The sequence below is a fragment of the Molossus molossus genome, unplaced genomic scaffold (genome assembly GCF_014108415.1).
Source record: "Molossus molossus isolate mMolMol1 unplaced genomic scaffold, mMolMol1.p scaffold_m16_p_1, whole genome shotgun sequence".
Classification (NCBI taxonomy): domain Eukaryota; kingdom Metazoa; phylum Chordata; class Mammalia; order Chiroptera; family Molossidae; genus Molossus; species Molossus molossus.
Genome location: NW_023425344.1, coordinates 223037864 through 223049192, shown reverse-complemented (window position 1 = coordinate 223049192; position 11329 = coordinate 223037864). Strand labels below are relative to the sequence as shown.

At 50.1% G+C, this 11329-nt stretch overlaps 1 protein-coding gene across 1 annotated transcript; it reads left to right on the top strand.

Annotated features, from left to right (window-relative positions):
* The first annotated feature begins 7381 nt into the window (after positions 1–7381).
* Positions 7382–10445, top strand: CCDC177 (coiled-coil domain containing 177). Its single transcript, XM_036251607.1, has 2 exons — positions 7382–7404; positions 8288–10445. The coding sequence occupies exon 2, from the start codon at positions 8316–8318 to the stop codon at positions 10443–10445; it is 2130 nt and encodes a 709-aa protein (XP_036107500.1). The 5' UTR covers positions 7382–7404; positions 8288–8315.
* The last annotated feature ends 884 nt before the right edge of the window (positions 10446–11329 follow it).

Genomic DNA, 11329 nt, shown 5'->3' with positions numbered 1-11329 from the left:
CCTACTATGTACCAGGCCCTAAGCAGCTGTGAGCAGAAACAGACATGAACCTGTCCTTCTGCAGCTTACAAGTGCCTGCCACTTACACACCAAACTGCTGGTCTTTGGGTGAGTTTTTCCTTCCTTTTTTTGCTATATTTACTTAACTTCCTACTGTAATGAACATATATTAATTCAATAAAGTACAAAATGAAATCCCTTTATTTTTAACAAATATTACCTTTATCTGCTGGTTTGTATCCTAAATTCCTTCTGAAGGCTTTAGTTGCAAGAACTGGGAATGGTTATACTTTATGCTGTGTATTATTCTGAGTCTAATCACAGTAATTTAAGCACAGAAAGCTTAATATAAAGAGGCATTAAGCTATGAACTGAGAGTAAATATAAAGATATAAAGAGAACTCTCAAGGGTTCCCTGAGGCTGAGGGAGATTAATCAAGGAAGGACAACCTGAAAGGGGAACCCCTTCCAAAGGTTGGGGTTCAGACCTCATTAGAGAAGGTATGATTGCAGCACATAGGGGCAGCACAGAATTTTGTCTGGGGCATAGCTGCACCATAGTTGCCAGGCAAGCAGGAAATCATCTTTAAGCGTGGAATGAAGAGAGAGTCAGGGCACAAGGCTTAGAGTACGTAGTATCTGCCTCAGGAAGGCTCGGACAGGAAGGTGCATACCAGGCCTGGGCCTGGGCTGCAAGGTCACCAAGAGACTGCTCTAGGCATGCAACTGGAGTAGGATGCAACAGGTTGTCCCCACACACCTGCTTTAGGCACACAACTGGAGAAGGATGCCACAGGATGTCCCCACACACCTGCACCACTCATCATGCAGCAGGAGCAAGAAAAAAACATAAAGCACAGCACACAGGAACCAGAAAAAGCAGCACCTTCCTTCTGCAACATCCCTCTAGCTCCCTCTACTGGCCAATCTTAGCATCGTGCTCACTGTCAAGTAGAAAATGCATGCAGTCCATTATCCCAGAGCAGGTAGTAAAGAGTGAATTTGGAGGTGCAAGGCAATAAATTGATAACTGCCACAAGCTGTTATCAGTCAGTAGAACAAGTATTGGTAATATTTTTCTGTAAAGAGCCTGAGAGTAAATATTCTAATCTTTGGGAGTCATATAATCTTTGTCAAAACTATTTAATTCTGCCATTGTTTCATGAAAAGCAGTGTAGACAATGTATAAACAAATAAGCATGGCTGTGTTCCATAAAATTTTATTTACAAACAGCTAGTGGATGAGGCCTACAGATCATAGTTTACAAGCTCCTGATTTAGAACTCTGAAGTGAATAATCTCTAGTCTGTGAATAGAATTATATTAAGAAGGGGAATGAACACAAGTGCACAGAGCTGAGGTGGGTGGTGGTGGCTGATCAGAAGGAATTTAAATAATAATAATGTCTATACTATATAAATTTTTCTGTCTAAAATAACTGGGTGTTATGGCCTGAATATGTGTGTGTGTGTGTCCCTGCCTCCCGCCATTCATATATTGGAACCCTAACCTCCAATGTAATAGTATTTGAAGATGGGGCTTTTGGTAGGTGATTAGGACATGAGGATGGAGTCCTCATGATGTATTAGTACCCTTATAAGAAAGACAAGTGAGCCCGGCTAGTGTGGCTCACTGACTGAGCGTCGACCCATGCACCAAGAGGTTGCCGGTTCGACTCCCAGTCAGGGCACATGCCTGGGTTGTGGACCCCATCCCCAGTGGGGGTCATGCAGGAGGCGGCCAATCAATGTTCTTTATCATCGATGTTTCTTTCTTTCTCCCTCTCTCTAACTCAATAAAGAAAACATTAAAAAAAAAAGAAAAGAAAAAAGGTGAGCGCTTTCTCTCTGGTTTCCTCCATGTGAGGATAAAACAAGAAAATGGCCATTTGAAAACCAGAAAGTGAATCCTCACCAGACATCAGATCTGCCAGCTCCTTGATCTTGGACTTCCCAGTCTCCAGAACTGTGAGAAACAAATTGTTGTTTAAGCCACTCAGTGCATGATAATTTGTTACAGTAGCCCAAACTGACAGTGAGCTATTTATTACATTGAAGGATCTAACAGGGTACTTAATAAATTATTATCTCTAGGGGTTTATCTCTGTCTATATTATTCATTCCTCTTTTGAGGAAGTTAAGGCTCAGAGGGGCTAAAAAACTTGCCTCAAAACACACAGCCTGGCTAAGCTGGCATTTGAATGATTAGTGTGTCTAATTCTTAAGCCTCCCTCTGGAGAAAAGGTTGAACAGGTTTGCTAATAGCCCCCTTTAAAAGATTAGAATTTACTAAATTTAGGGTCATTCAGCTGTGACACACACCCATTGCATGTGCAGAATCTATCTGAGCCCACCTCTTCATTGCTCCTTGGGACTTGGGGAGCAAGGTGAATCAATAAAAACATTAACCTCATGCTGCCTGCTATACCACAAGTAACCAAGTCCTTTGTTTCTGATCCAAGAGTCTCATGTCTTCTGCCAGCATCTATGACCCTGTTCGCTTGGAATTAGTACAAAATCTCAAATCCTTCCGTCTTTAATACTCTCATCTAAATGTCAAGAGTTAGTAACTCATTTTCTCATCTCCTATTGCATCTCAACCTCCTGTGGTTTGGCATCGGCTCCCAGTATAATATTGCAGCTGTTTTTGCTGATATCATCAAAGACACTCTGACTACCAGTTTCAGTGGGTATTTAATTCAGGCAAAATCTCTGGACCTCTGCAGCCTTAACACTGGAGCACACCCTCCTTCTGAAATGCTCTACTGCTAGCTTCCATGAGACTACTTTTTTTAATCCTTACCCAAGGACACTTTTTACATTCATCTTCAGATAGAGCAAGAGGGAGAGAGGGAGAAAGAAAGAGAGAGAAACATCAATGTTAGAGAGACACATCAAGTGGCTGCCACCCACACAACCCAACCACAGCCAGGGACAAACTGCAACCGAGGTACATGCCCTTAGCGGGAACTGAACCCGGGTCTCTCTAGACCGCAGGCCGACGCTCTAACCACTGAGCCAAACCAGCCAGGGCACAAGACCACATCTTCTTGCCTGTCCTTATTGGTCCCTTTTATGGACTCCTTGTCCCTTAGCAGCCTCATCAATGACCTGTCCACCTCCCTATTGCTCCACCTGCCCTCCCTGGGTAATCTCACTCACACTGTTGGTTTTAGGATCCTCAAATATGGTGATGATGCCCTAAACTCTAGATCCAGTCCAGGCCTCTGACACAACTTACCCAACTACCTGCGAAGCAGCAACACCTCCAACTCAAGTGGTCCAAAATGAACCCACCCTTCCCTGGCCCTCCACCAACCACCTAATCCTCCCTCTTGGATCCATGTTCTCGGTATGTGATACACCCAGACAACTCACTGCTCCTGGAAGTCATCCTTGACCCCTCACTGTTCCTCGTATCCCAGAGCCAAGCTATCTTTGAGTATTGCTTTACTCTCTATTTTAGGAATCTGTACCCCCACTTCTCACCAGGCTGCTCCTGTTGTTCCCTTTCAGGTTCCAACCATTCCTGCTTTGGGTGACTGCAGTGTCCAGCTAACTGGGCTTCCTGCCTCCTATTGGCCCTCTTAAAGCCCTCACTCCATTGTTGCCAGAGTTATATCCCTAAAACATAAATCAGATCATGTCATTTCCCTGCTTTAAGCCTTCCACTTGCTCCTCACTACCTGACAATGTCAAGGTTATTAACACCATGGTCCACCATACTCTCTAATGTTATATCCCATCCAGCCTCCAATTCCCTCCCTCAAGTACTCCTACCTTCTGACTCCTATGGCATTATCACTCAATATGGAGGGGTGGGGCAAGTGCAGAGGAGGTATCTCAAAATAAGAATCATTAAATAGCACTAATTTATATTATCATGAACCAGGAAATCTTAAATGTTGCATTAAACACTAGTCACACATCTTATGCCTGCCTCAAACCTATCTGAAGGTCCTTAGTTTTTCTTAAAAAATAACATTATAGCCCTGGCCGGTTTGGTTCAGCAGTTGGAGCGTCAGCCCGCGGACCAATAAGTCATGGGTTCAATTACGGTCAAGGGTACTTACCTTGGTTGCAGTTCATCCCCGGCCCTGGTGGGGTCATGTAGTTGGCAACCAGTCAATGTGATATAACGATGTTTCTCTCTTTCTCTCTCTCTTTCCCTCCCTCCCACTCTATCCGATAATAAGTTGAAAAATATCCTCCAGTGAGGAATAAAAAATAATAATAACATTATAGGTTGGATCACTATATCCTACCGCATTATTCACTATCAAGTTTACTTCTCAAGGATCCCCTTGAGAAACAAACCAAGCTATTCCTTCATTCAACTCAGTTAAAGTATCCAAAGAAATATATAATATATACATGTACATTATATATGTACATGTATATATATATTTAGAATTTCTTTTTCACCCTTTAAGCCAGGGATGGGGAATGTCTGGCCCTGCCAAAACAACTGCAGGTGGGACTAGAAATTCAATAAATCTAGGAGCTATTTCCATAGCAACATAAATTTATACTGAGTGAATCATAATAATACCGTAAATCAAGCAAGGAATGTGCATTACAGGATAGACAGGACACATATGAGTACATGACAGGACAGACACAGATGCTTCTCGCCGGCTGCCTGAGGCCCGTCTGCCTGTATTGCAATGACTCAGAGAACAGTCAGGGCCAGGCAGGCTGGGAGCCTCCGCACGCACACACTGCGATAATGTTAACACACTGTGGCGAAACTATGGCAATCTAGTGATGATGAGATGAGATGCCATGAAATGATTCCTTGCAATGTTCATGATCTTGCCTCTAATGATTGATGACGATGTTGTTGACTTCTTTGTCAAGACAGACAATAACTCCAATCCAACCTTTATCCACATGTCCATGATCAACAAGCCTTGTAAAAACTGAATCTCAGATGAAGATTAAGGAAATTATAGTACACAGAAAAGACCTCAAGAGTTGATGATGTGAATGTTGGGTATGTTCCAAATCCAAGATATAGGATTAGAACAGCAATAAAAGCAAAGTAATCATATCGCTGGCAACACTCACACTGGATAATTATTAAAATTTAAGTAGTGTGACAGCCTACAAATGGTGACTACAAAGAAAAGTTGATGCAAAGTGTCAATCTTTCCAAGAGAAATGGACAAATAGTTATTTTTTTGTTTAAGTCAAAGGCAAACCTGTGTGCCTAGTTTGTGGTGATGCATTAGCAGTAATGAAAAAAGCCAATCTGGAGCATCATTACAGCTCAAAACATGCTAAACTCAATTAATTGGGAGGCCAAATGCCCCTGGATAAAATCGATGCTCTTCAGTGGAATTTGGAATCACAACAAGCCACTTTCACTAGGCCTCCTTGCGACAGAGACGTTATTTAGATGAGTTATGTAGTAAGTGAGCTAATCACAAAGCAGCTGAGGCCTCATGTAAAGGGAGGGTCTGTGAAAGAGTGCATGGTGGCTGCTGGGGAGTTGTCAGCACCAGACAAAGTAAAATTGTTTCAGAATGTTAGTTTGTCTCGGAGATTCTCCATCTCAGATCCCATTACTGACTTAGCACAGACATTGAAAACACACTGAAGGATTCTGCAGATTTCCAATTTTTCTCTCTGGTTTGTGACCAGACAACAAACATAACAAATACTGTCCAACTGACCCTTTTGTTTCGTGGGATAACTGCAGAGTTTGACATGCGAGAGGAACTGCTGTCACTGGAAGCCATGCACGGCACAACAGGAGGTGAGGACTTGAGAGACTTGTTTTATCAATGAAAAAAACTTGAGCTAACATTTGAAAAGTTAAGTGGCCTTACTACAGATGGAGCTCCAACCATGGTTGGCTCTCAGAAAGGGTTAATTGCATTTGTCAAGAAAGAACTGAATCGTCTCAGTCTTAATCCAAGTGATTTAATTATACGCTACTGCCTCAATATACCAAGAAAGTCTCTGTGCACAGTCGTTGTGGCTCAACGATGTGATGTCAACAGTAGTGTCATGCATGCATAAATTTTGTCAAAAGCAGAGGGTTTAACAGCTGCCAGTTTAAGGAGTTACTGAATGATCTTGACTCTGAGTACAGCGATCTTGTTTGTCACTGTGAAGTGTGGTGGCTGAGTGCTCATGAGGTTTTACGAACTGCAAGATGAAGTCAAGCAGTTCATGGAGATGAAGGGAAAACGTGTCAAGGACCTCAATGATAACGAGTGGCTGTGTGATTTTAGTGTTCATGGTGGACATTACCACATACCTCTCAGAGCTGAACATCAAACTGCAGGGCCCCAACCAGCTTCTCAGCTCCCTGCTTTCAAAGGTGAAGCCAGTTGAAGCTAAATTAAGGCTGTGTAAAGAGCAACTAGAAAGGAATAACAGTGCATTTTTCCACTCTGGAAGGACAAAAACCTTCTAGGACACTTGAATATGCTGGTGAATGTTCAGAACTAATTGAGACATTTAATGGAAGATTCAAGGACTTGAAAAGTAAACAAATGGAACTCAACATCTTTGCTACACTATTCAATGTGGAACCAACTGATGTGCCTGATAACCTACAACAAAAAATCATTCAGCTGCAAAGCGATGATGAGCTGAAAGCTAGGCACAACAACTTCCCACTGCTTGAGTTCTATAAATGTTACATAAGCAATGATGAATTTCCCTCTTTGAGGAGCCATGCATTGAAATATGCATCTGTGTTCAGAACAACTTACTGCTGAGAGCAGTTCTTTTCAAAACTTACCATCGCAAAGAGTCCACTGTGCTCCAGACTGACCCATGCATACCTGGAAAAGCAGTTGCAAGTAGTAACATCATCAATACCAGCTAACATCACACACCTCACCAAAAAGAAGCAGTTCCAACCATCACATCGGAGGTGAGTTCATTACATTTTGACCAAATATAGCAGACTCATTTTTTATTTTGTATGGCCCTTGAAAGATATTACAAATATCCAAATGGCCCTTGGCAGGAAAAAGATTCCCCCCACCCTTGCTCTAAGCAAACACACCAAAACCCTTAAGTGTCCACCAGGAGGCGCTGGGGATATCCAAAGATCTGCGGTACTTGCACAGTTGAAGAGGTGGCGGTGGATGCAGCAGCGATGGAACCGCTTTTTTTTTAAGAACCAGAGAGAGGGATGGGAGCAGAGCTGCGTTATTTTAGGGATACGTTTTCGCTCTCCCCCTCCCGCATGTAGGTAGCGTGTGGGTGTGTGCCGGCCCCATGGAGAGACGCTGGTGGCTGCGGTGGCATCTAGGGCTCCTATCGCGGCTGCAGCGGGCAGTAGCCCGACCCCACCGGAGCGGGGACTGAAGAGACGTAAGCGAGAGCAGCGAGCTGCTAACAAAAGCCCTTGGCGGCGCGGGGCTGCATCCTGGAACGTGCGGTAAGTGAACCCGCCTGGGGAGCGCGAACGGCTGGGCTACAGGAGCCCCAGCAATCCACCCCGCTGGAATTCATGGCAGAGGGGAGGGGGGCCTGGGAGGGCATCTAGGGGCAGGTGTCTGAGTCTAGATTGGGGTGGATGGTGCCTCTAGAACATCAGACTTGGAGGGAATCGTGTGCATTTGGGAGGATTTAGGCGCCTTCTCCTTCCCGGGCGAACAAGAGGGAGGGGGGCGGCACAGCTCCTAGCAAACCCTACCCAATCGATCACTCCTCCCAGAGAGGCCTGTTGGGATTGATGCATTTCTCTCAGTCCTTCCATCACCCCAGGGCCCCTTGCCTGGGTCTCCTTTGGCAGGGAGAAATCAACCATAACTTCTTCCCTAGGCAAATGGGGTCTTTGCAGCAATGCACTGTGGGGGATGAACGGGCCTCTTCCTTTTTTGTTCTTGCAAGGCTGCATCCCGGGTTGCCCGCCTAAGCTACAAACAAATAGGCTAATCCTCCCGGGAATCCTCCACCGCCTCCCTGGCCAGCTATTGCCTGCACCTCTATTTTTTCATCTTAACTTGCAGCAGGAAAAAGACACATCTAACGGGCCAGACGCCCTGGGGAGCTTGGCCACGTCCTCTGCCCGCACTCAGGGGCTCAGGGAGATTGAGGCTGCTCTCTGTGCACCAGTACTGACCCCAACCCCGCCCCCCGCAACCACCACCCCACATTGGGCTGCCTGGATTTTCAAGGCATCCGAATTATGATTTACGTTCCACAGGGCCTCTAAGCCTAAACCCAAAGCGGATTAAATTGGGATGGGGTGGATATGAATGGGGAGGGGGAATTGTTCTCAAATGTATCCCGCGATGTCCCTCCCTTGTCATTCGCAGAGACCCCACAATAGGACACGTTTCAGCCATGGTAGACCCGGTACCAGAAGAGGAAAAGGCGGGAGCCGAGCCTGGAGGATCGGGAGGAAACGGAGCCTCCGCGTCCGTACCCCCTGACGCCCAGGGCGCCGAGCAGCCCGCGGCCTCTTCGGCTTCGGCCTCGGCCTCGGCCTCGGCCACGGCCACCACAGCGGTGTCCCGCAAGGCTGAAGTCCCATGCACAACAGAAGGCGGACGGCGGGAGCAATCCCCCTTGCTGCACCTCGACCTTTTCAACTTCGATTGTCCAGAAGCCGAGGGCAGCCGCTACGTGCTGACCAGCCCTCGCTCGCTTGAGGCCTGCGCCCGTTGTGCGGTCAAACCAGTGGAGCTGCTGCCACGGGCCCTGGCTGACTTAGTGCGCGAGGCCCCAGGCCGCTCCATGCGAGTGGCCACTGGCCTGTACGAGGCATACGAAGCGGAGCGGCGCGCCAAACTACAGCAGTGCCGGGCCGAGCGCGAGCGCATCGTGCGCGAGGAGAAGCGGCGCCTCTTCACGCCGTTGGGCCACGCGGCCGTGGCCTCGGCCCCCAGCGCGGGCAGTAGCAGCAGCTGCAGCAGCGCCAGCGCCAGCGCCAGCCTCCCGGCCTCGCCCGCCCCGCGTGCCGCCCGCAAGGCATCCTCCAGTCCGTCCCCGGCCAGGCCCCAACCTCCGCCCGCGGATTCGCGGGCTGGTAGAAAGAGCCACTCACTAGACTCACTGTCCCGCCGGCGTGAGGGCGCCCTCAGTTCCGAGTCCGGTGCGTCGTCATCATCCTACAGTGGGGAGAGCCTGCGGGAGCTGCGCTGGCCACCGCGGGCATCCGCCAGGTACAGCTGTCCCGCGGGATCGTTGTCTTCGGTCCCCAACCCTCTGGGCCGCCCATCTGCCCTGGCCATAGTGCCACTCACGGCGCGCAGCTTCAGCCTCGGTGATCTGAGCCACTCACCGCAGACTGCTCAGCACGTGGAACGCATCGTGCGCCAAGTGCGCGCCGAGCGGGGCCTGCGCGGAGTCCCGGAGCGCGACCGGAAGATCGCGGCGCTGATGCTGGCGCGACACCAGGAGGAGCGCCTGTTGCTGGAGCAGCGCGCTGCAGCCCACGGCCAATGGGAGCAGCAGCGCGTGCGTGCAGAGCAGCGGCGGGAGCGCGAGGAGCGCGAGAAGCAGCGTGCCCTGGAGAAGGGCCGTCGGGCCTGGGCCGCGCAGGTGGAGGAGCGGCGCGGACGCCGGGGCCGCGAGGAGCGCGAGGCGGCGCGGCGACAACAGCGGCAGTGCGAGCTTAGCGAGGAGCGGCGACGGGAGCTGGCCGAGCGCCAGAGCCTGCTGAGGCGGGAGCGGGCTGAGCGCGCGGCCCGGGAGGACCGGCTGCGCAAACTGCAGCAAGAGCAGAACCTGAAGCAGCGGGAGGAGGGCCTACAGGAAGGGCGCGAGCGGGCCGAGCAGGTCCGCAGGGAGCGCGCCCAGCGCGTGGCTTGTACCAAGCAGCGGCAGGAGGGCCAGCTGCAGCGGGAGAAGCGGGAGCTGAGCCGCGCTGAGCAGGCGCGCCACCAGGCTCTGCTTCAAGGCCGGGCCCGCCAGGAGCACGAAGAGCGGGAGGGCCTGCGGAGCTCCCTGGAGGCCAGCTTAGGTCGCGCTCAGGAGAACTACGAGCACTTGGTGGAGCAGCGCACCCGGGAGCTGCGGGAGCGGGCCCGGAGGGAGGAGCTGCAGGGTCGGCGGGCCAAGGAGGCGGCCGAACGTAAAGACCGAGAGCATCAGGCGCACCTGGAGGCGCTGGCCCGGGCAGGGGAGAGGCGGCTGCAGCACGCGACGCAAGTGGCGGAGGAGGCGGTGCAGCAGAAGGCGCGGCGCGTGGGTCAGAGCCGGTTGGTGAAGGAGCGAGCCCAGCGCGCCAAAAAAGAGAAGGTGGAGAGGGACGAAGACTGCCGCCGGCGGGAGTTGCTCCAAGCTATCGGGCGCAAACTGGAGCGCAGCGAGCAGCTGTCGCGGGAGCGGCGTAGCGCGCTCGAGAGCGCTCGCTCCACAGCCCGGGCCTCCTTCCACGTGCGCGAGAAAGTACGCGAGGAAACCAACACGCGCTCCTTCGATCGCATGGTGCGGGAGGCCCAGCTGCAGGCCAGCCTAGACCGCAAATGACCACAACCCTGCGAGGGCCAGACTGCCAAGCTCAGCCCCATAAGGCCTCCCTGGGCCACTTTGACCAGACTGTGGGAGTCCCCTGTTGGGGAGCAGCATGCACACCTCTCGACGCTTCAGACCAATGACCAATGAGGCAATACGAGGACCAACACTCCAGACCTGTCCGTTCACCGCCTTTGTTTTTAAAAAATGATTTCGTATGGAAATGACATAGCACAATCTTTGACCATCTCCACCTGTGGTGGCTCCGGCACCAGCTTTTGCCAAGTTTCCTTGTGTGTCTTTTTGGTTGGACTAGAAAAGAGCAGGGAGACAGGTGCTGGGTTGGGAACTGGGGGTAGGACCCCCCTAGGAGAGAGTGCAGGGGTGATTGTCCCTCTCTGCACCAGTCACCCCAGGCACCTTTCACACATTGGTGTCTGAGACCACTGCCCTTACTGCAGCTGAGGAGGCATCTCCCTGGCTCACCTCCATCTTTTAAAATATTTGCAAGTTTAATCAAGTTCGGAGGCCTCACAGAAAAGCACAGCGCTTCCAAGGTGTTAGGCCACACCCAAGTGACCCAAAAAGCTATTGGTTTTTGTATGCTTGACTTTGAATCTGCCACTTGAGCAAATTCTGGTCTTAGTCCTGATAGTTTTTTCATCGATTCCCCGAGGTTTTCTAGTTAGACAATCATCTGCAAATAATGATCAATTTGTGTCTTTTTCTTTCCTATTCTCCCAAGTGACACACTAAAATCATTTGATTTGGTAATGCTGTTTAGCTTTAATGGAAGCCCCCAGTCCCTGGGGGAGGCGGGTTCCTTAGGCAGCAGTTTTCCACCAGATTAGGGTTCTTGCAGGGTAGTTTCAGGGGAGGTGTCTGATGCCCACCTCCTG